Source organism: Peromyscus californicus, unplaced genomic scaffold (assembly GCF_007827085.1).
Source record: "Peromyscus californicus insignis strain IS unplaced genomic scaffold, ASM782708v3 Scaffold_11__1_contigs__length_118956290, whole genome shotgun sequence".
Lineage (NCBI taxonomy): Eukaryota > Metazoa > Chordata > Mammalia > Rodentia > Cricetidae > Peromyscus > Peromyscus californicus.
This window is the reverse complement of record NW_026294402.1, coordinates 102,462,687-102,487,186: the sequence shown is the minus strand read 5'-3', so window position 1 is coordinate 102,487,186 and position 24,500 is coordinate 102,462,687. Positions and strand designations below refer to the sequence as shown.

General features: G+C 47.4%; 1 protein-coding gene across 2 annotated transcripts in view; it reads left to right on the top strand.

Moving 5' to 3' along the window:
- Positions 1–12,890, top strand: part of Rbm5 (RNA binding motif protein 5) — a 31,322-nt gene extending 18,432 nt beyond the window's left edge. For both annotated transcript variants that reach the window (XM_052720245.1, XM_052720253.1), the window contains exons 12-25: positions 510–597; positions 749–826; positions 909–981; positions 2,351–2,436; positions 2,797–2,881; positions 3,088–3,179; positions 7,285–7,446; positions 8,405–8,554; positions 8,635–8,706; positions 9,281–9,460; positions 9,735–9,809; positions 10,641–10,738; positions 10,818–10,947; positions 12,298–12,890. In XM_052720245.1, coding sequence (XP_052576205.1) covers positions 510–597; positions 749–826; positions 909–981; positions 2,351–2,436; positions 2,797–2,881; positions 3,088–3,179; positions 7,285–7,446; positions 8,405–8,554; positions 8,635–8,706; positions 9,281–9,460; positions 9,735–9,809; positions 10,641–10,738; positions 10,818–10,947; positions 12,298–12,423 — 1,495 coding nt within the window. In that variant the 3' untranslated portion in view covers positions 12,424–12,890. The remainder of the gene's footprint in view (positions 1–509; positions 598–748; positions 827–908; positions 982–2,350; positions 2,437–2,796; positions 2,882–3,087; positions 3,180–7,284; positions 7,447–8,404; positions 8,555–8,634; positions 8,707–9,280; positions 9,461–9,734; positions 9,810–10,640; positions 10,739–10,817; positions 10,948–12,297) is intronic.
- Positions 12,891–24,500: the final 11,610 nt, after the last annotated feature.

The following is a 24,500-nucleotide window of genomic DNA, read 5'->3' as shown; positions in this document are numbered from 1 at the left end:
TTAGATCCAGGAGATGGCTTAGTAGATAAAGTGCTTGCCATGTCTGTAACCTCGGTGCTGAGATGGAGACAAGGAGATCCTGATAGCTAAAACAGCTAGGATTTTTTGAGAAATTCTGTTTCAAAAAAATACGGTAGAGAATGAGAGCACCAGATGTCACCTCTGTCTCCATATACAATGAGTACACCTTCACACATAAGTTCACATGTACAGTACACACAAGACACCAAAAAGAAAAATTTCCATTTCTAGTATCCTTAGTCATCCAACAGATACCTTATTGGGTCAGTTATAAAGTAGAGCAGTGACATCTACCGAGGTTTACCAAGACTCCTCCTCTTCGGAAATTCTATCTTGCTAGCATTTAAGACACATAGCCCCTCCCCGAACCCCACAAGCTGAAATTAACTGCTGCTCTCTTGGCCTGTTGGAAGCACAAACTTTGGACATACAGAGATTATATGGACATATATGATTATATGATCACGATTATATCTTTGTAATTTCAGAGATTTGGTCCTTCCAGATGGTAACCGTGTCAGCGCCTTTTCTGTAGCTAGTACAGCCATTGCTGCTGCTCAGTGGTCATCCACTCAGGTAAGGGTAAGACGAAGGGTCCTTTTACAGTGACTTTTCTTGGGGTGCTCAGAATAGATGCTTGCTGAAATGTTTTTAGGGATTACTTTCTGACATCTTTATTTGTTCTACTAAATTTATCTTTGGTTCTTTTTCTTTTGGTATTTTATAGTCTCAGAGTGGTGAAGGAGGCAATGTTGACTACAGTTACATGCAGCCAGGCCAGGATGGCTATACACAGTACACTCAGGTAGGTGAACTAGGCTAGCATTCAACTTCTAATCTACAGACTGTGTCTAAAATAGCAGCTTTAACGGTGGACTTTCCCTCAGTACTCACAGGATTACCAGCAGTTTTATCAGCAACAAGCTGGAGGACTGGAATCTGAGGCATCATCTACATCAGGTAATAAGTTTCATTCATCTGTTTTGCTTCTGTTGAAGTAACTATGGTTGAGGAAATATTAACTAGACCCGAAGCTACAAGTCAGTTCCTTGTAAAAATTGAGAGGGCACATTGAGGACTGTCCTCATTTGCCAGAAGGTCTGGCAAAAGTTATTGTGAGAGTCAGTATAACTTCCTAGAGACCATGCTATGATTAGCTTTATTCTTGGAATTTAGCTCGGTGTTCAAAACTCCTTGTTGAATCTTGAGTGACCACAGAAGTTTAGGTGAGCAGAGTAAATGATCCTTTAGCAGCACTCAGACACCCACCAGAAGAGCCACAATAAGATAACTTTGGGCTGGGTGCTTTTGGCACACGTATAATCTTAGCACTCCAGAAGCAGAGGCAGGCAGTTCTCTCTTGAGTTTGAGGCCAGCCTTGTCTGTATAGCAAGTACACAACCTACATAGTGGAACTCGTGGGTGAGCCAGGGCTTTGGGGCTGGGTTATAGCAGTTTGTAAAGTGCTTGTGTGGCATACCTGAAGCCTGCATTAAATCCCCAGCCCTGCACAAAACTGGGAATAGTTGCATATTCCTTTAGTCTTAGTGAGCAGAAGGGGGAAATGGGAAGATCAGAAGTTTAAAGTCATCCTTAGCTACATAGCAGGTTCCAGGTTAGTCTGGGCTACATGATACTCTGTTAGAAAAACAAGAGTTTACTTTAGTTTTTTTTCCAGGACTATAAAAGTCTTAGAGTCAGCACAGAGCAGATACATATTTTAGCTTCTCTTCCCCTTTTTAGCCATAATATGGAATGTAAAACTTTTTTTTTGGGGGGGGGGGGGGGTTCAAGACAGGGTTTCTCTGTGTAGCTTTGCACCTTTCCTGGAACTCACTTGGTCGCCCAGGCTGACTTCAAACTCACAGAGATCCGCCTGCCTCTGCCTCCCGAGTGCTGGGATTAAAGGCGCGTGCCACCACCGCCCGGCGGAATGTAAAACTTTGAAGCAACTGTCATAGATTCTAGGGTCCTTTGTGGGAAATGGGTCAGTAACTGACATACAGAATCAGACATTGGGGTATATGTCTGTAGCCCCCAACACTAGAGGGGCAGAAGCAGGAGGATGGCCACAAGGTTGAAGGCATCCTGCTCTACATAGCAAGACCTTCTCAGCAAACAAAAACAAAAAAAAAAAACACATACAAATTGACAGAGGCAGATGTGGCATACTTGTAATCCCAGGCAGGATTCATGAGTTTGTGGCCACCATTAAACTACATAGCAAAATTCTGCCTCCAAAAGAAAGGAACAGCTTACCTACAAAATGAACAGCTGTCCTGAAGTTCAGCTGTCCTTCAGCTCTCCCCAACGCTTTTGTTTTCATCAGGCACAGCAGTGACTACCACCTCATCAGCTGTAGTGTCCCAGAGTCCCCAACTCTATAATCAGACCTCCAATCCGCCTGGCTCTCCGGTAATCTTTGTTCTTAAATACAGAATTGTTGGCTTTGTTGTTATGTAAATATTACCCTTTCCTGGTATATGAACCAAGGTTGACTAATTACATACATTTCACCTAATTTCTTTATTAGGTTTTTTTTTTTATTATTATATTTATGTGCATGTAAAGAACCAAGCAAGGCATATTTCTACTTTGTAAGTTCTTCAGCTTGACCTTTAGAAAGTTGTTAGCATGTCTGTTGCTATAGAACTGCCCTAGATCCTTGCTGCAGTCTGTCTGTCAGGGGAGTCCTTCCTCCTGGATGATTGCAGTGACTTAGTTCTCTTAAAGGCTTTACAGTTGAAGTTACATTGAAGCTAATGTTCTTTCCAGACTGAGGAAGCACAGCCTAGCGCTAGCACAAGTACACAGGCCCCAGCTGCTTCCCCTGCTGGTGTAGTTCCTGGTACCAAATATGGTAAGCCAAACCTCATGGGACTGTCGACAGGTAGAAGGTCCTCATTGTTGCCTTCGTTAATAAAGTTCCTCTCCCTTTGAAATGGGTGTCAGAGGGACATACGGGAATGTGAAGAAAGAAACACTGAGGCCTGCTGTAGCTCACTGGCTTAGAGATTGACATAGAGTTTCTTACCTTGAATGACTGGCTGGGTTTTGTTTTTACAGCGGTACCTGACACGTCTACTTATCAATATGATGAATCTTCAGGATATTATTATGATCCTACAACAGGGCTCTACTATGACCCTAACTCACAAGTAAGTGCTCTTTCCCTCCTTACTTGCTATCACTAGAAGAAACTTGGTTTCACTTAATACCTTTATGGGGCATGAGAGAAACTGTTCCCTATAGAGGAGTAGATGACCCAGATAAGTTGTAGGGTTTTTGTCTTTGGGGGTTTTGAGATTCCAGGACTTTACACATGAATCAATTTCTATTTGTTGTTTTTCGAGACAGAGTTTCTCAGCTTAATGGCTCTGGCTGTCCTGGAACTCAATTTGTAGACCAGCGATCACCTACCTCTTCTTCCCAAGTGCTGGGATTACAGGCATACACCACCACCATCCCCGGCTAATCATTAACTTCTTTTTTTTTTTTTTTTAAGATTTATTTATTATGTATACAGTATTCTGCCTGCATGCCAGAGAGGGCACCAGATTACAGATGGTTGTGAGCCACCATGTGGGTGCTGGGAATTGAACTCAGGACCTCTGGAAGAGCAGCCAGTGCTCTTAACCTCTGAGCCATCCCTCCAGCCCCAATCATTAACTTCGTTATGGCCACCAATGCATACTTTTAATTTCAGGATTTCAGGTTAAAAAATATTTAGAGACCCAGTGGGGTGCCTCAGTGGATAAAAGTGCTTGCCATGCACCTGATACCCTAAATTTGATTCATAGAACCAAGAATGGAAGAATACCAACTCCCCCCAGTTGTCCTCTGACTAGCATACACACGCCTCCATTCACATATCACACACACAGACATATTACACACAGTGCTAATAAAAATGTTTTGAGGTGGGCTAGAGAATGGGATCAGTGGTGAACATTACTTGTTACTCTTGTACAAGACCTGAGTTCAAGTTCCAGCATCACCAGGTGGTGACACACACCTTTAATCCCAGCACCAGCACAGCACTCAGAAGGCAGAGAGAGGCCAGCCTGGTCTTCAGACAGCCAGGACTACACAGTGAAACCCTGTCTCAAAAAAAAAAACAAAAACAATCCAGCATCAACATGTCAGCTCACAACTGCCCATCATTCTAGTTCCAGGGGATCTGATGCCCTCTTGTGGCCTCTGTTGGCACCAGGCACAACATGAAGCACATATATACATTCAGACAAAACATTTACACATATAAAATATATATTTTTAATGTTTTGAAGTATAATGTATATACATGAAAGTATATAAGTTGGGATTGTGCAGCTCTTAACCTTCTTGAGATTTATTTTGTGTGTGTTGTGTTCCCCATGTGTGTGCAGAGTCCATTGAGGCTACAGTAGGGCATTGGATTCCCTGGAACTGGAATTAGCACACAGTTGATAACCACCATGTGGGTGCGGAGAATTAAACCTGAGACCCTGAAAGAGTGCTCATTGCTCTTTGGAGCCATTTCCCCAGCCCAGTATGCCACTCTTTAATGTTTACGTGGATTCATGTCTGTATATATACCACTAAGTACATTCCTAACATATCTACAAGGTCCTCGTGCTCCTTGCCAATTGGTACCCTTCCCCTTCAGCATCCACTGTTATGATTCTATTTTTAGAGATAATTTTGTCAAATTAAAATTTTGAATGCCAGGCATTGGTGGAGCAAGCCTTTAATCCCAGCTCTCAAGAGGCAGAGGCAGGTGGAGTTTAAGGCCAACCTGGTCTACAGAGCAAGTTCCAGTACAGCCAGGGCTGCACAGAGAAACCCTGTCTCAAAAAAAAAAAAAAAAAAACCAAAAAACTTGTGCCCAGGGCCCACCCAACAATTGGTGAGGCAGAGAAAAGCAGATCTCTGTGAGTTTGACCCTGATCTACAAGCAAGTCCCAGGGCTGCCAGGGGCTACAAAGTGAGAAAAAAGAAATCAGGGGCCTAGAGCTCCTTACTTGCTATTCCAGAGGACACTGGTTTGATTTCCCAGCACACATGTGGGTACTCACAACCATCTGCAACTTCCGCTCCTTCCAGGGGATCCAGAGTCTTTGTCAGACTCCAGGGACACTTGTACTCACTCGAAGATACCCATATGCAGAAACACTCATCTACACGTGGTTAGAACTAATACAAATAATTTTTTAAAAGATTTCTTTTTAAAAAATTTGTGAAAGCCTGGCTAGACGTTTTAAATTCTAGATGAGTTTTTCCCCTCAAATGAAATAAAATTTGCCATTTTAATCAAAATATATAATTTGATGGATTTTAATGTAGTCACATTGTTATGCAGCTGTCACCTCTAACTAATGTATAGAACATTTTACCATCTTAAATCACTCCTCTTCGTCTTCATACCCGAAGCCCTGCAGCTCAGGCTCTGATCCCCGCTCCCCGCCAAACCACTAATAAGACATTTTTGTCTCTGGATTTGCTTGTTCTAGATGTTTCATATAAATGGACTTAGACACTATGTGGTCTTTGTGTTTAGTTTCTTCACTTACCATTCCTATGTATCCTTAGGATAGCAAAGCATCCCAGGAATGCTTTATTTTTGGTAGTGTGTACATAACTTAAGGAGGGAAAGCAACTTTGACACTCCATAAATATCTGTTTATGACAGGAACTGTATATATAGCATAGCATAACAAGTACAGTTAGCAGGAAGTTGACATTAGTGCCTGTGGTTTCTGAGAGGGAAGTGTGAAGAAGCAGTGTGCTACCTGCCTGTGTTCCTAGTCTTTCACTTCCTCCTTTGTTCAGTCTGATCATTGCCATGGCATTCTTAGGTCAGCCGTAGGTGTTAGGATCACACAGTGGCTTTCCCTGCAAGACACATCACAGAGGAGCCAGCAAGTAGTGTAGGAAAGGCCCTTACTGCCAAACCTGAAAGCCTAGGACCCACGTGGTAGAAGAAGAGAACTGACTCCTGCAACTTGTCTCTGAGCACCCAGACACACACAGACATACCAAACATAATTTTAAGAAAGAAAAAGAAGGCCAGGTGTTGTAACATGCACATCTTAGGCAGTGACTGGTTGATCTCTGAGTTGAAAAGGCTAGCCTTGGTCTACATTTTATCGTGAGTGGTTTTGCTTTCATGTACGTCACTTGTGTGCCTAGTATTCAGGCATGAAGAGGAGATTGGATTCCCTGGAACTGGAGTTGCAGGTGGTTGTTAGCTGTCATGTAGGTGCTGGGAATCAAACCTAGATCCTCTAGAAGAGCAGCCAGTGTTCCTAACCACTGAGCCATTTATCCACCACCACCCCCCAAGATCCTGATCTTTATTTATTTATTCATTCATTTATATATATTTATTTATCTTGGTTTTTTTGAGACAGGGTTTCTCTGTGTAGTTTTGGTGCCTGTCCTGGATCTCGCTCTGTAGACCAGGCTGGCCTGGAACTCACAGAGATCCGCCGGCCTCTGCCTCCCGAGTGCTGATATTAAAGCGCTGCCCGGCAAGATCCTGTTTTTTTTGGGGGGGTTTTTTTTTTTTGTTTTTTTTTTTGGTTTTTTGAGACAGGGTTTCTCTGTGTAGCTTTGCGCCTTTCCTGGAACTCACTTGGTAGTCCAGGCTGGCCTCGAACTCACAGAGATCCTCCGGCCTCTGCCTCCCAAGTGCTGGGATTAAAGGCGTGCGCCACCACCAACCGGCTAAGATCCTGTTTTTTAAAAGTAAAACCCTTCTAGATTCTTGGGAAGAAATTATATTCTACTTTTCCTAGAAGTTTCATATTTTATTACCATCCTCAAGCATACTAAGGTGTACTATTGGTCCTTTCTGAGCAGGAAATACATGTCACTGGTCCTTGATATATTTTATTTTGGTTTTGTTGTGTTGAAATAAGAGTCTGGCCTAGGATTACATTTGTGGCTAAGAAAGAAATCCTGATCCTTCTGCCCACCTCCCAAATGCTGGGATTACAAACAGGTGTCTGGACCAAATTTATTTGGGTTTTTGTTTTGTTTTTAGATAGTTCTCAACTATGTAGCCTGAGCTGATCTTGCATTTGCAATCCTCCTGCCTAAGCCTCCTTAGTGCTAGGATTACAGGCATACATTACTATTGACATAATATTAAGTTGAACATAGAAAAACTTGAGGAATAGCTAGTGGTAGAACAGTTACCTGGCATATTTAAGGCCTTTGATTGAATTCCCAGCACCACAAAACTGTAATCAGTAATCTGTATTCATTTTTCTCTTGTAGTACTACTATAATTCCTTAACACAGCAGTACTTGTACTGGGATGGAGAGAAGGAGACCTACGTGCCAGCTGCAGAGTCTAGTGCTAACCAGCAGACGGGCCTGCCTTCCACAAAAGAGGGAAAGGAGAAGAAAGAAAAACCCAAGAGCAAAACAGCTCAACAGGTATGACCTCTCCAAGGAAATCATGACTCTTTCCTTACAGGGCTACATTCATTGAGTTCATTCTTCATTTTTAGTCCTGATGGTACAAGCCTGTAATTCCAGCAACCTGAGAAGTTAAGGCACAAGGCTCACAAGTTTAGGGCCAGTATGGGCACCATCCCCACTCCCCACCCCTGCCCCAGTGTAGGTACCTTAATAAAACCCTGTCTCAAAGTTAAATAGTTGGTAATACAACTCAGTGGTAGAGTACTTCCTAGCATATATTAAGACCTGGCATTCAGTCCACAAAAATCAAAATTTTTTCAGTAACTGGGCTTAATCTCCTGAAAGAACAAGAAAAATTTGCAAGTCCATAATGAGTTAAGGATACATGAAAATAATAAAAGAGGAGGCTAAGGCGATAACTCTGTCAATAAAGTGCTTTGTGTGTGAGCATGAGGACCTGAGTATAATCCTCATCACATATACATAAAAAGCCAGGCACAAAGAGATAGTTCAGCTATGCATACCACTCTTGTAGACTTTGATTCCCAGCACTCATTAGGCATTTTACTGATATCTGTAACTCTGGCTCTAGGGAATTTGATGCCCCCTCCTGGCCTCGGCAGGCACTGCACTCATATATACAGCCCCCACACACATTTGCATAATTAAAAATATTAAATAAATCTTTACAAGCAGTACACATTTTTAACCATTGCGCTTCCTCTAGCCACCACCCCCCCAAATTACATTTGCTTGTGTGCATACTTGCATGCCATGGCTTGGTGTGGAGGTCAGAGACAATGTGAAGGGATCAGTTCTCTCCTGCTCCGTGGGTTCTGTGAACCAGACTCAGGTTACCACTTAGTCATCTTATGAGCCTAATAACATAAGATCATGTTGCCTTGTTTATTGTTAAGTTACAGAGAAGTATGCTTTTGTATGCTTTTTCATGGTGTTTGTTGTTTGATGCTAGATTGCCAAAGACATGGAACGCTGGGCTAAGAGTTTAAATAAGCAGAAAGAAAATTTTAAAAACAGCTTTCAACCTGTCAATTCTTTGAGAGAAGAAGAACGGAGAGAGTCTGCAGCAGCAGATGCTGGCTTTGCTCTCTTTGAGAAGAAGGTAATGGTAGCAGGAGTAGCCGTACTTCGTAATGGGCACCCTTGTAACACTTGAGGCTTATGGCTTGTTTTGTTTTCCAGGGTGCCTTAGCTGAAAGGCAGCAACTCATCCCCGAAATGGTACGAAATGGAGATGAAGAAAATCCCCTTAAAGTAAGGAAGTACCACCTGTGTTTTAACCAAGTGTGTGGTTTATGTCTCAGTTTCAATCTCTGCTACATCTTGGCTAATGCAGTTCCTTTTTTAAATGGGATGCTTTTCTCTGTCAGTGGGTATCTGGAACAGCTTTGGCGTATAGAATCCACATTGAGGGCTTTGTGTTCTGTGCCTGAGATCAGGTGAGATGGACCGATGAATGAAGCCTGAATCCCTAAGCCAAGTAAATTGGCTTTCGTAGCATTTGTAAATAGAATTTTTAATGGTCTGGAAAGAAAATTAGGACAAAGCAAAAACTTACTTTCCTTGATAGATACTGGTCTAGCTGGTCCATTACTCTGATCTGTTGTTGTATTTGGAGTTCTTATACATGGTCAGTGGCTTGAAAACAGTCATCCAAGAACCCATTTTTTGGGCTCCAGAAGGGTTGGTACTAGAAGGCTGCTCCATACAGTGTATATAAAATGTGGTGCACTACTAAAGGACAACACAGAGTAATGGAGATACTCTCAAATTTTGGCACTGTTTTATCTCTGTGATTTCTAATGACCCCTCATCATTGTGTCCCCAGAGAGGTCTGGTTGCTGCGTACAGTGGTGATAGCGACAATGAAGAAGAGCTGGTAGAGAGACTGGAGAGTGAGGAAGAGAAACTAGCCGACTGGAAGAAGATGGCCTGCCTGCTCTGCCGACGTCAGTTCCCAAACAGAGATGCCTTGGTCAGGCACCAGCAGCTCTCCGACTTACACAAGGTGGCCTTGCTTCTCAAAGCTTATGAGGGAAGGGAGGAAATTGAATGGTGGGAGTGAGGAACCTGGTGAAGGCTCGGTAAATAGCTTGTGTTGCGTGGGTGTCTGGAGTTGTAGAACATAGAGAAGCATTAGGGCTTCGCACCCAAACATCCAACAGTTTGGATGCTGTGGTGTATTGAGATTGGGCTAGAATACAAAATAAAGTGCTAATGTTATGACATTTCATATTAAAATGGATGAATTCTAAGTATGTCTATAAACTTTTTTGTAATAGCAAAACATGGACATCTACCGAAGATCCAGGCTGAGCGAACAGGAATTGGAAGCGTTGGAGCTAAGGGAGAGGGAGGTAAATGAATGGTTTGTTTAGATAGAGTCTTGCTATGTTCACAGGCTGGCCCTGACCTCTTGGGCTCAAGCAGTCCTCTTGCCTCAGTCTTCCAAATAACTGAGCTATAGGCATACACCACCACATCAGTATTTTATTTTGCTTTTATTTGTAGCATTTAGTTCCAGATTCCTAAGGCATAGTGGAAGGGTCTGTTAAAAATAATTTGCCAAGCTAGGTGGTAATGGTGCATGCCTTTAAACCCAGCACTGGGTACAGAGGCAGGTGGATCTCTGTGAGTTTTAGGCCAGCCTGGTCTACAGAGAGATTTCCAAGACAGCCAAGGCTACACAGAGAAACCTTGTCTTGGAAAACCAAAAAAAAAAAAAAAAAAAGGTTAGCTGGGCAGTGGTGTAGACCTTTAATCCCGGCACTTGGGAGGTAGAGGCAGGTGAAGCTCTTGAATTCAAAGCCAGCCTAATCTACAGAGCAAGTTCCAGGACAGCCACGTCTACCCAGAGAAACCCTGTCTCAAAACCCACCCCACCCAAAAGAAGTGGTTTGGAAATGTCTTGCTCTGGGATAATTCTGAGGTGTCTGTACTCAAGGGTTTTCCTTCCTTCATTGATTATAGTGCCAGTTGTCCAGGGTCTGCTGGATGGCTCTCAGGAGCCTCTTTAACACTTCTGTTTCTGGAAGTATACCTGTCCAAATGCTAACTGGAGATAGGCAAATCTGTCCTCATCTTTAGACAGTAACAAGCAGTGTGACCAAGAGTGGGAGAGGAAACAAGGGGGAACATCTGTGTATACAAGACTGTTTCAGAATACTCCTACCTTGTTTTTTATGTAGATGAAATACCGAGATCGGGCTGCAGAAAGACGAGAGAAGTATGGAATTCCAGAACCTCCAGAGCCCAAACGCAAGAAGCAGTTTGATGCTGGCACTGTGTATGTGATATGCACCATTTTCCAGTTCACTAGCTGGGGCTCTGGCTGTTTTAAATAACTGTGTGTTTGCCACTGGCAGGAATTACGAGCAGCCCACCAAAGATGGCATTGACCACAGTAACATTGGCAACAAGATGCTGCAGGCCATGGGCTGGCGGGAAGGCTCAGGCTTAGGAAGAAAGTGTCAAGGCATCACAGCTCCCATTGAGGTAAGTATAGGCTCTGACATTTGTAGATGTGGGTTTGTAGGCCTGCTGATTGCTAAACAGGCAAAGGCACCCCTTCCCTGAAAGCCTGCCCTTCATCCTCCTTTTGTTTCTAAGAGGAAGTCATTGTTGCTTTGTTGTTTCTGTTTTCATAGGTAGGCTCCTCCTATATAGCCATGATTTTCCTGGAATTTGCTGTGTAGACCAGGCTAGGATCAAACTTACAGAGATTTACCTGCCTCTGCCTAGAGAGTACTGGAACTAAAGGCGTGCACCACAAGGCCTGGTGCCCTTGTTTAAAAAATTAAAATTGAGCCGGGCGGTGGTGGCGCACGCCTTTAATCCCAGCACTCAGGAGGCAGAGCCAGGCGGATCTCTGTGAGTTCGAGGCCAGCCTGGGCTACCAAGTGAGTTCCAGGAAAGGCGCAAAGCTACACAGAGAAACCCTGTCTCGAAAAACCAAAAAAAAAAAAAAATTAAAATTGAGAGAGAGAGTTGATCAGTTGAGAGTGCTCGCTGCTCTTGCCGAGGACCCAGATTCAGTGCCCAGCACCCACTTAGGAGCCTACAATTCCAGTTCTGGGTTTTTGATTCCCTCTGCTGATCTCCACAGGCACAACACGCACATGGTGCACAGACATACATACAGTGAAAATATTCATACACATAAGATCAATGAGTGAATAATTAAATATATGTCAGGGCCAACAAAACGGCTCAGTAGGTAACTTAACATGGAAGCCTAGCAGTTTGAGTTGGGGCCCCAGAACCTACATAAAACTGGAAGGTGACAACATCCTTACACAGTTGTCTGATGTGTGTGTACCTTGCTACACGTGCTCCCATACATAATTTTTTTTTTTTTAATTTTTAAAGTGATAGATACAGTGATAGAGACCTGTTTTTGGCAGGCTGAGACAGGAGAATCCCAAGGCCTAGCTGTAAGACCTTGTCTTGAACCTACCCATCCATAGCCTCTGTATGTCCATTTTAAATTTAGGAGAAGAAATAGCTAATTTGTCAGAGCCCAAGCTGAGACAGTCCTGGGTTCAGAGACTCAGACCATTGGCCATGATAGGAGTTCCACGGTGACTGCCCCCACCGTGCCCTGTGGCGCAACTGTTGTCACCCTCTCCTCCTTAGAATGGGTTTACTGTCGAGTCTGCCCTCTTGTAAGCTGTGCCTGTGAGTACCTTTCCCAGGCCTAAGGCAGGAATATTCACTGAGTAGGCATCCAGTGTCCACACCCTTGTCTTCTCTTTATGGGTGGTTCTGCTCCGTAGTGTGGGCAAGATAAGAGGTGAGTACATACCCTGCCCACCAGCTACTAACACTTTTTTTTTTTTCCCCCAGGCTCAAGTCCGGCTAAAGGGAGCTGGCTTAGGAGCCAAAGGCAGTGCATATGGGCTGTCCGGTGCCGACTCCTACAAAGATGCTGTTCGGAAAGCCATGTTTGCCCGCTTCACTGAGATGGAGTGAGACTGGGGAAGCGATGATGCGCACAGGGAGCAAGCCATCTCCTCAACCTGCTCTTACTTTGTGTCTCTAAGAGCATGCCTTGTGCTATTCATAGTTGTAGGGTGAGCCTCTTGGTTCTGCAGGTTCCCCCTCCACCTTAAAGGAGCCCCCTTATGTGGGTTGTCTGGTAAACAGCCTTCCTTCCCACCCGAAGGTTTGCGAACAGAGGGGACAATGGGCTTTTTATACTTCAGTGTACATAGTGTAAATGTGATGTGTTTTCCATGTTGTAGCCTGTGTTGTGTCCCTCTCCTGGGGCTTGAGAAACTCTGAGTGGTTATCAACACCAAAGCCGCCTCTGTCACTTGTTATTGTTATGTCGTGGCAATAGCCTTGTGTATATTTGTATATTATACATTTGTACAGAATTTTGGAAGATTTTCAGTCTAGCTGGCTCCTTTACAAAAGAAATACCTTCAAAAAATGGGTTTCCCGTGTCTTTATTCTTGAGAGAATGGGTGGTAAAGGCTGTCTAAGCATCTGATGTTTTTCTTTGTTTTTTGGTGTGTTGTTTTTTGTTTGTTTTGTTTTGTTTTGTTTTGAGATGGGTTATGTAACCTAGGCTAGCCTTACAGACTCATTATGTAGTCCAGGCTTGTATGATACTTACGTGTTGGGCACATTATGGGTGATAAAATTTCATCCTTATCACTAGGCAAGAAACATTTTGGCCAAAAAGACTGTTGCTTTTTTGTTTGTTTGTTTGTTTGTTGTTTTGTGTTTTGGTTTTCTGTTTCTTTCTTTTTGTTTTGTTTTTGTTTTTGTTTGTTTAGTTATTTACTGTTTTTTCCAGACAGGGTTTCTCTGTAGTCCTGGTTGTCCTGGAACTAGCTCTGCAGACCAGGCTGGCCTTGAACTCACAGACCCACTTGCCTCTGCCTCCCAAGTGTTGGGATTAAAGGCATGCACTACCATGGCCCAGCCTGTTCTTAGGGGCTTTTTTGTTTTTGGCTTTTTTTTTTTTTTTTTTAACATATTCTACATGTACAGGTATTCTGCCTATATGTTTGTCTGCACCACAGTATGCCTGGAGCCTGTAGAGGCCAGAAGTGATGTAAGATCCCCTGGGGATCTTAAGATGTGGTTGTTGGGAATCAAATCCAGGTCTAATGCAAGAGCAGCCAGTGATTAGTTGCTGAGGTGTCTCTCCAGCCCCCATTTACTTACTTACCTACTTACTTATTTATTTATTTATTTAGATAGTGTATGTAGCCCTGGCTGTCCTGGAAATCCCTATGTAAATAGTGTTGTGTTTAGGTGGGCATGGGCCTTACACAGTTGGGATGGACAATAGGAAGAACTTGGAATGGGCCAGTCCCAGCCAGCTGAGCAGTGCCCTGGAGAGGCATGTTGCATCTTTGCTAGGCAAAAGTGAGGTCAGATGCAAAACTCCCAAGTGTGGTCATACATGGCAACTTTTCATAGGTGAGGCCACACATTCCCAATGCTAGGGCACTGAATTTATCACCTGGACAAAGTCTGCTCTGGGGATGGATGCATCAGCCCTCCCCCTCCAGAAGCCTCTAGAGAGGCTGGTGCTCTTACCACCTGAGCAGCAGTCATAGCAGCCTAATTAACTGCATCTGACAGGCAGCATGGACGACTCTTCAGGTGAGCACAGGTGGGATGGGCTCTGGGAAGCTAATTAACTGTACCCAAATCAGCAAAGCTTGGGTGGTGGTGTCTTCTCTACAGAAGCCAGTCCTCAACCATCTCAAGCCTTAAACTGATTGCCCCACACCAACAGAAGCACTTGAATCTTTGTACACTGCTTGTCAGAAGGAAGAGACTCCAACTTTGATGTTCTTCAGCCACACCTGTTAGCACGAATCTGAGCTCAGTTGTTGGAAGTTTTACAGATTCAGTTTGGGGCTCAGGGCTCATGCAAGGCCATGTTTGGAAGGTCATGGTACTGTAGAGCTCTTACCTCTGTTAACTAGGGCTTAAGCCATAAGGGCACAGATACCCTCCCGCTGATCATCAGGGTTGAATTCAACCCCAGTACTGGGGAAGAAATGGCTCTACCGTGCCCACAGGGAGCATTCCTCCTAACCAGCTTTGATTGGATTTAGGAGGTGAGTGCTGCTGAGGCAGTGTTAATTTCCCCATCAGCTTGGGCTGATCTGGAGGAAGCCTTCAGGGTCCTGAGTCCAGACTGCCCTTGGCTGGGACAGCTGCTACAATGTGCAGGGCTTTGAGGACCATCCAGGAGCAGCTGTCATGGCCATGCATCAAACAAGTTTCAAAGCCCAGATGAGTAGCCAGGTCTGAGCTAAGCTCTCCAGGCATGCACAGTCTGGCTGCGGGGGGAGGGGTCTCAAGGGTGCCTGGAGCCCAGCTACCCCTATTCCAGAGGGACAGGTGGAGGGATAAGGGGGAGATTGCTCAGGAGACCCGATGCCTGGAACACTGTGCTTTATGTGGCCAGGAGGTGGCAGCACTCGGTCATTTATCTGGCCAGGCCAGTTTGAGCAGCAGTAAGCAGGAGACTGTCCCAAGACCTGAGGCACTGGATGGATGTTCACAAGGCTCTTCCTAAACCCAATATAAGAAATATTGCTAAACTCGAACTTGGTTGTCAAGGCTGTAAGTTCCTCGGGTCTTTCTCCAGAAGCTCCACTAGCTAAAACGCTAAGCTTTCAAGTATAGTGTATAATCCTAACACTTGGAGCCAGACACAGAAGGATTGGTATAAGTTTAAGGTCAGCCTGAGCTACATAGTGAGGCCTTGCCAAAAAAGGCAGAGGATGCTGGAGAGATGGCTCGGCAGATAACTGGGAGTATGCTGCTGCTCTTGTTGAGCGCGTACTTTGGGCTGTTCACAACTTCCTATAACTCTAGCTCCAGGGAATCTGACCCCTCTGAACTCCATGGGCACCTGCACTCACCTACACAGACTCACACACATACACATAATTAAAAATCTCTTTGGGGGGTGGGAGGAGGGAGGACAGGGGAATCTGTGACTGATATGTGGGATGAATGGAAAATCTCTTATTAAAATAAAACTTTTTATCTGCTGGATAGTGGTAGTGCCTTTGATCCCAGCACTCAGAAGGCAGAGGCAGGTGAATCTCTGAGCAAGCTCCAGGACAGCCAAGACTACACAGAGAAACCCTGTCGGAAAAAAATTAAAAAAATAAAGCTTTTATAAAATTAAAGAAGTTGTCATCTGATAAGGTGGCACACACCTTTAATCCTAGCATTTGGAAGGTAGAGTTAAGCAAATTTCTGTAAATTCCAGACCAGCCTGGTCTAGATAGTGAGCTCCAGGACAGCCAAGGCTACATAATGAGACCCTGTCTTTCAAAACCAGAAGAAAAAGGAAGATCCACTGCCCCTAGCTGTGAGGCAGTGGAGCAAGGACCAAGCTGGCCCTGTGCACAGTGAGTGCTTCAGTCCCCAGCAATCCTTTCCTACCCAGGTAAATAATTCCTTCGGTCGATAAAATGCATTTCTGCCTCTCAGGCTCTCTTCATCCATCTACATAATTATTGACTCAGAATAATCTTGGCATAGTTCACATCAGACCTGAAGCTTGTGTCTCCACAGTCCATGGGGAGTTGCACACATTCTTGCCCAGAGCTCTCAGACAGAAGCTGGGGATGCCCTGGTCTTCCAAAATGTGGCAGGAGGGTCAGGTGTATAAGCATCTGCAAAGGTCAGAACAAACTACAGAGAGGAGCCACACACCTAGACAGAAAGCAGTCTCCAGCAGGGAGCAGAGGCCCTCATCTGGCTCAGTCCAAGCTCCATTTTCGTCCAGTTTAGAAAATACTGATGCTCAAACAGCTGGAGGGTACAGCTGGTGAATGCCAAAGCTGGATTCCAACCTGGGTACCTTGTCAGACCTCAAGATCTGGAGCTATCAATTCAGGTTCAGGGTGCGCACTGTAGTTACTTGCTGGGTAGGATGATGACAGGCTTGGCTGAAGAACAAGCTGAAAGCTGGAATCTCCAGACCCTTTGAGGAACTGACTCACACCCTTCAGCCTGTCGAAACAAGGTCAGGCTCCAGCACCCATACTCTCCAGCTCAGGAGTGATCGGCCCTTCAGATGTACCCCCAATGCCCCAGGGAGAGAAAGAGGAGACAAAGAGCAAGACCTAGAGGATGCTGGGAAGAGGAGCTGGAGAGATCTGCAGCTGCTGCAAGGGGGCGGGAGGCTGAGGGGGCAAGATAAGAAGGGGTGGAGCAGCCAGCCAGAGGGTCTGGGGGAGTCTTCCATTCTGCTCTGCCCATGAGGCTGCTGAGATAAGACGACTGTGCAGTGGGTGGATTTCGCATGCTGATGAGACCACAGTGACTGGGGAAAAGGAGCTAGGACGACTCCTGTCTTTTCAGAGGCCAGGATACCCCTTGAGCCCAGGTGAGGTTCCCAGACTCCCAAGTCCCAGGTAGACATCACCATCCAGTGTCAGGCTGGACAGAGAAACTATTTGAGAATGATTCCTGGGAGCAATTAAGCCTCCACTCATCATTGTTGATCCCAGAGGCAATTCGTGGCAACCCACCAGAGCATGCCCTCCAGATGATGCCTGTCTATCAGGCCTGGAACATGGCAAAGTTGAGTTCATATTCTGAAGGGTGCCACAACTGGGGTTTCCTTCCCTTCCGCTTCTCCACCCCTTAGCTAGGTTGAGGGGCTACCCTCTGCACTCAGGTGGTATGTACACAGACCCAGATAGTCACCCAGTTGCAGAAGGCAGTATGCATATTTTCCCAGAAGCCTGGATGTGTATAAGGGCCATTGCACCGAACGGCTGCAGTTTGTCATGTACACCTCTATCCTGGCCACTGGCACAGGGGGCGGGTAGTCATCAAAGCTTCCCCCTATGTGCCAAGAACAGCCTGGAGGGAATCAGATGTGCTCACTCCTGAAGGAAGGACACCTACTCTGGCAGCTGGCTGTGAACTAAGAAGAAAAGGGGAATTCTCAGGGTTAGCGTGACCTGACAGCGGTGCAAACCACTGCCCAGTACGTGCTCCTGTGCACATGCTCACTCTGCAGGTCCTCCTTGTTTGATGGGTTTTTATTGTTGTTTGCTTTTTGTTTCTTTTAAGATTTTTTTTTGCCGGATGGTGGTGGCACATGCCTTTAATCCCAGCACTTGGGAGGCAGAGCCAGGCAGATCTCTGTGAGTTCGAGGTCAGCCTGGTCTACAGAACGAGATCCAGGACAGGCACCAAAACTACACAGGGGGGTGGGGGGAAGTTGATGTTGGCTATCCTGGAACTTGCCCTGTAGACCAAGCTGGCCTCAAACTCAGAGTTCCACCTGCCTCTGCCTCCCAAGTGCTGGGATTAAAGGCATGTGCCAAAGGCCTAGCAAGATTTATTTTTTAATGTGTATGGGTGTTTTGCATGCGTATGTCTGTGCACCAAGTGTATGCCTAGTTTTCTCAGAGGCCAAAAGAGGGCAGCAGATCCCCTGGGACTGGAGGTACAGATGGTTGTTAACTGCCATGTGAGTGCTGGGAATCGAACCTGGCTCTTCTACAAGAGCAGCAGTGGATCTGAGGCATTTCCTGAGCTCCCAAAAGGGCCAGCCACTGCTCAGCTTCAAGGCTGAGTCAAAGCTGCAGGAAGACTGAGAGATGAGCTTAATGTCCTTAGGTCTCAGAATACAGCAGCCATACCACCCCAGGGAAAGGGGGAGAGGCAACAGACAGGCTTCAGCATGTACAGCTCCCCAACAGCTCATGCAAATGAGGGGTCCCCTGGCTCTCATCTCCAGAGGTTAGGGTCTAATCTTCCCTGACACTGGGCTCTGCCATCCCTTCATGCTGAACCTTAAGACCAGCCATCTCTCCCTTCTCCCCGTCTCAGGAAGAGTCCCCACAGGCAGATGGGCTCTTCCCCTGACAGGAATCTCTGAGGTTGGGTGTACTCGACCTCTCTCTAGCACCTAAACACTGGCACAGAGCCCCCTTCTGAGCCTCTCAATGCCGCCCTCTACCAGCCTCAAATACAAACTGTGAGTGGTAACCACACACCCTCACGTCACCCACACCCCACCCCTCCCCACACACGGATTTTTCTGGTTCTTATTAATGTAAATGAAATCTGCTCCGAGCTAGCGTCCTTAATGGAAAGCGTTCCTGGAATTTGTGCACACAGGGGGTGGGGGCGGGGGCCGAGATTAACTCTTGTGCCGCCAGACTCAGTCTAACCAGGTTGCAGTGACCCTGGAGCTGCCACGGAACTTGGTGGAGACCAGAAAAGTTATTCAGCCCTTCCCAGAATTGTGGCCTTGAAGGCAAGTGGCAGGGCTTCGTCTACATTCTATTCCTTGTCCTGGGACCAGTCAGATGCTTCTTACAGGAAGAAGGTGGTCTGAACAGAAAGGGGAAGCCCTTGATCAAGATACAGCCCCAAACTTGGCTGGGACCTGGAAGAAGGGGCCACTACCTAACAGGTTGTTGTCCTCTCTCAACTGTATACCCACATTTGGGGGTGGGGTCCAGACATCCTGCACAAAGAAGACCCGCCTTTGAAATTCCCTCCCTCTCTCCTCAACTACGCACATCTTCAGGGACCCTCAGTGTGACTAGGGCAGGGAAGAGCGGGAGTTTGGGGCCCCAGACTGGATGCCCAAGGCTAGTTGGCATACAGGGATCCGGGCAGAAAAGCTTTGGCCTGGAGCCTGCAGCATGCCCTGTTTGGCTTCCTTCCCCAAATCGGAATGCTTGTTCTGGCACGGCCCACAGCCTGGCCCCAGCGGAGCTGTGTTTTACTGCCTTTCGTGGCCGGGACAGGGATGTCTGCTTCATTGGCGGGGGTAGGGGAAGAGTCTAAGATTTCAATTTCTCCCAGGTGTGGCTCAGTCTGGAGGATGCCTTAGGGAGGCTGGCTGAGCCGCCCCACCCCCGCCCCCCACACCTACAGGGTTGGCGTGTAGAGTACCCGAGAAGCCCAGGAGAATGGGAGCAGGAAGGGGGAAGGAGGGAGGGAGCTCAGGGGGACTCCACGGGAGGAGGCAGTGGCCCTTTGAAGGACAGTATCTGGGGGTAGGTGTAGAGGGGCTGGAGGCTTAAAGGGAGGTGGGAGACAGGAGCTAAAAGATGAGAATGGAAAAAGGGAGGGGGGAGCTGGTGAACAGAGGCTCGGGGGTTGGTAGGGGTTGGTGGGCAGGGGCTAAGGAAGGGGGGTCGAAGGACAGGGGCTCAGAACAGAATGACTTCCAAGAGGGACAATAGGCTGAGAAGCCTCCTCCCCACCCACACCTGTCAGGCAGCTGGGGGAGGAGACTGACCCACTTTAGCAGCCTCTCCCCGTAGGCTTCTACTAATGAGCGCTCTGGGCTTTGGGAGGGAGCCTTCCCCCCGAGGCTGTGCCTGAGGCTGTCCCTTCCCCCTCTGTGTCCCCTCATTATCTACTGGGGTGTTCATTGGCTCTGGCTGTCCTCCTTATCTTTAGCAGTGTTTGAGAAGGAAACACTGGGCCCCAAAATATGCCCTCTCTGCCCCTACTCGCTTCCTTCCCCAGACTGGGGAGCCTTTGTCTCCCCGATCCCTGCTGTGCCGCTCAGCTCTGTGCTGCAGAGAGCTTTGATTCCACCTGTGGGTCTCACCAGCATGCCAATGAGGAGAGGCAGCGGCAGGGTGCCGCTGGCCGAGGAGAGCTGAGGATCTGACAAGACCCCCCTCCCCCAGGTGGCCAGCCTGCTTGCTCACCTAGGTTTCAGTGCTTGTGGTTACAGAAAAAATGGGCTCACGGTGGGGAAAAGGAGCCCTGACTCCTGCGGGGACACAGATCTGGAGGATGGAGAAAGATGGAAGATGGAGGCAGAACGCTCCAGGAGGGGCAGAGGAACTGGAGCAGTTCTAGAAGGAGGGTGTGGGGCAGGAGAGATGGTGGGAGAAGGTAAGAGGCATGCACCAGGCACAGTCCCTTCCACAGCAAGGGCAGTAAGCTCACAGACACATGGATCTGGAAAAAGCATTGCTGTGGAGGAGCACCGTGCCTGGGAGCGTGGGGTACCATTCTCAGGACATTTTGGGCAGTGCAGTTCTAGGACTGTGTGGGGAATGAGGTCATAACAGAGGGTGATGAGGCTAAGTGCCAACTGTGTGTGGGGAGCGTAGCTCTCAAACACTCTTGGTGGGAGGACAGTCTAGGAAGGCTACAATGTCTCCAGTAGCCTTGTCTCTTTGGCCCCCTCCCCCGTTTTCCTGGGGTGCACAAGGTCTGGTTGCTGGATTATACCCAAGCTCTCCCTCACTGTCCCGCTGTCCATCTGTCTTCTCCCTCCAGAGGATCCCAGGGCGGCACTCTCCCCTCCCAGCACCCTCATTAGGAAAGGGCTTTGAGATCCTTCTACAGCATCTGCCCGCCCTGCTCCCTACCCCTCTCCTAGCCAGCTGCAGGCTCTAGCCCCTGGAGCCTGATAAATATTTATGCAGAGATAAGCAGAATCTGCCAGGTCCTGGCCCAAACCTTTGTCCTGAAAGCAGGAGAGAGAGGCAGCCTCAAAGCTACAAGTCTTTAGCTTCTGGGGGCAGCCTGGTCCTCAGAGCGGTCTTTGGGGCTTCTTACCGGACAGGGGTGGGTCAGACTCAGAGAAAGTCTGCCGGCACAGGACAAGGCTCAGGAGCAGAAGGTGGTGAGGGAGCCACTTCTAAGATCGCACTAGCCAGTGCCCATCACCCCTGCACCTCTCCACGACACAGTTTGTCCCCACTGCCAGGCTGAGTTGGCCGAAAAGGAAGACAGCCCCCCATACTTGCTCTTCACCATCCATCTGCCAAAGGCTACCTGTCACTCTGGCTAATGACTTAAGTGACCCTTTAAGCCCAGTCACCCAGCGGAGGCTGGAAGGAGTACACTTCTGAGAAACAAATCTAGGGGAAGCAGCCCAGCATCCTATCATAGGTTATAGGACCTCAAAGTTCTGCCCCCAACCCGGGACATGCTCTTCTGGGCTGGTCTTCTCTTTCCTACCTCCATATAAGCCTCCCCATGGGAATGCCAGGACCAACAGCAGAAAAGGCCAAAGGTTGTTCAAGAAGGAAGGCAGAGGCCAGGGGTGGTTTCACACACCTTTCATCCAAGCACTTGGAAGGCAGAGGCAGACAGATCTCTGTGAGTTTGAGGCCAGCCTGGGCTACATATCTAGTTCCAGGTCAGCCAGGGCTACATAGGAGACCCTGTCTCAAACATAATAAACTACACTCTGCATGCTAACTGGTGAGTCCTGTCCGGGCTGCAAGAGCATATCTTCTCAGGGTGCAGCTAAGCTCATGTTCAGGGACAGTCATACCCATGCTGCTAGGAAACAAAACAACCAGAGTTGGGGTAAACACTGTTCTGAGTTCATGAGCAAATACTGCACTTGGGAAGAGAAGCACACTTCTCCCAGGCAGGAGCGGGGGTAGAGGTCATAAAACGTGGGTAAATATTGGTGATTTCCAGACATAAATACTGCCTTTTGTTTGTGGGCGTACATACGGTACCTGGAACAGAACGTTACATACACAGGATGGGAGTAAGTGCGTTGGATTCGGTAAGTGAGGCCTCATGTGGCGTTACGGCTGAGGGAGGGCGGGGAATGTTCTTATCTCCTGTGTGGACAACACAGTGACAGTCCTTCCTTAGCTAAGGAATTCAAAGCAGTCCTTGCTTAGTTAGACCTGGTCGCTCATGCCTATAGCCCCAGCACCCTGAGGCTGAGGCCGGAGTTTGCGGCTAGCCTGAGCAACATCATAAGTTAGGCTACAGTGTGAGACTTAGTCTTGAAAACAAAGCAATAACAGCTAAAGCAGCCCTGAATTTGAGTCATTAGTAGTGGAAATGTCCCGTGGAAAGCAGGCATGTCTGTCGCATGGCCTGAGGCCCAAGTGACCTGTGGGGTTATCCACGGTTTCCCTACCTTCTCTCAAGGTACACTTCCTAAAAGGCTTCTAGCCCAGCCCTGCCCAAGCTAGGTTCCTGGATTTGGGGAGGAGGGGGCAGCCCAAGTAAGCCTACAGAGAAGCCCACCACCACTAAGACTGTTCTACTCTCCAGCTCCTGCCCATTGGGTCCCAGACCCTTTGTTTCCCCCTTGCTCATGGAAGCTTAGGAACTATCCAGCAGAAGGACCAGGTGCACCTGTGCAGGCTGGAGGTAGAGATGGACCCAGTCAGGGGCTAGAGTCTTCCTCCTTTGGGGCCTAATATCCCATGTGGTCATACCTGTAGAGTATAGACCAGAACAGAAAGGAATACCAGTTACTCACTTAAACTACAGTGCTGTGTCCCACAAGGCACAACCCAGCCCAGGTTGAGTAGGGATGGAGATGGGACTCGTCAGCCAAGGATAGTTTGAAAGTGTCTGTCTGGAGAAGGGTCTCAGCCATCTTAGGACAGATATGTGCATGCAGTCCCTGTGTGTGCCCACGTGGGAGAGGTATTGTTGTGGAATATTATTTTGACTATGTAAGGATGTGTTACATTTGTTTATGCTGCAGAACATTACTTTAACTGTGGAAAGGTGTGTTACCTTTGTTTGTGCTGCATTTGTTTAATTATGTAAAGCTGTGTTGCATTTGTTTCACCTTGCCTGCCCAAGGCACTTGATTGGTCTAATAAAAAGCTCAACAGCCAATAGCTAGGCAGGAGAAAGGATAGGCAGGACTGATGGGCAGAGAAAATAAGTGGGAGGAGAAATCTAGACAAGAGAGAAGGAGGAGAGAACAAGGGAGAAAGAGAGGGACAAGCCCAGGGCAGGAAGCCAGGCAGCAGCCAGACAGACATGAAGAGCGGTGAAAGTAAGCCATACAGAAGGAAAGAAAAGTAAAAAGCCCCGAGGCAAAATGTAGATGAAGGGAAATAGGTTAAGTTTTAAGAGCTGGCAAGAAACGAGCCTAAGCTAAGGCCGAGCATTCATAAGTAGTAAGTCTCCATGTCATGATTTGGGAGTTGGTTGGTGGCCCAAGAGAAAGCCTGTTAAAAGTTTTGTGTTCCCTCATGCCCAACCCTATCAGGTCAGGGGTCAAGGTCAGGACTCCTCCCTGCCTCAGTGGTTTCATGACCAGGCCCCGGATGATGAAGACTCCATCTTACCTTATTGGTCTCTGCCTCCTCAGGGCTGGCTGGTGAGGATAGGGCACACAGATCCATGCAGGGTGGTCTCTGTGCTTAACAGAAGAGCTGCTGGGGCCTGGTAAGATGGCTCAGTGGGTAAAGGACCTTAGTGCCAAGCCTGATGTAAGTTCAGTCCTCAAGACCCACATGATAAGAAAGAACCAACTCCTGCAAGTTGTCCTCTGATCTCCACACATGCACACACACACAAATATACATGGACACACACATGTAATAAAAATGGTACAAAAACAAGCAACCAACAGAACAGTTGTTGCCACCTCTAAAGTGGTTAATCTTGCCGGGCGGCGGTGGCGCACACCTTTGATCCCAGCACTCGGGAGACAGAGCAGATCTCTGTGAATTCGAGGCCAGCCCTGTCTACAGCTCGAGATCCAGGACAGGCACCAAAACTACACAGAGAAACCCTGTCTTGAAAGACAAAAAAAAAGGTGGCTAATCTAAGTTGACTTGAACTGGAAAGTAGGATCCTAAAGGGGTCCCCTGAGCCCCCACACCCACCCCATTCCAGTCTCCTTACAAGGCACTGGGGCTAGGAGCTGAAACACTGACTAGTCCTTGGACTTAGGGAAGGAAAGGAAAGCCTTTGCCTCCCTTTTCCTCAGCAGGACCCAGCCTCCCGGAGCAGCAGGCAGCATTAGCTCCCAGGGACTGCATTTCTAAACCTCCGTGACTTGCTCCTCTGATCAATGCAGGTTTACACAGCCTACCTGGGCAGCCCAGGCTCAGCAGCCTGCCAGGTGCTCCTGTGTCTCCTCAGAATCCTGGTGACCAGGCCATGCCCTCAATTCGAGGGAACTCTGGGCACAAACCCGGGAATCTGGACTGGAACAAGCTCACTCAAAACTGGCCTGGTGAGCAGTATGAAGACCAGTCCCCCAAGCCTCCACCTCCTTTGCTGTCTTGCTCATGAGCCTCCCACTCCACTTCCTCCATCCCCAGAGCCGGGTA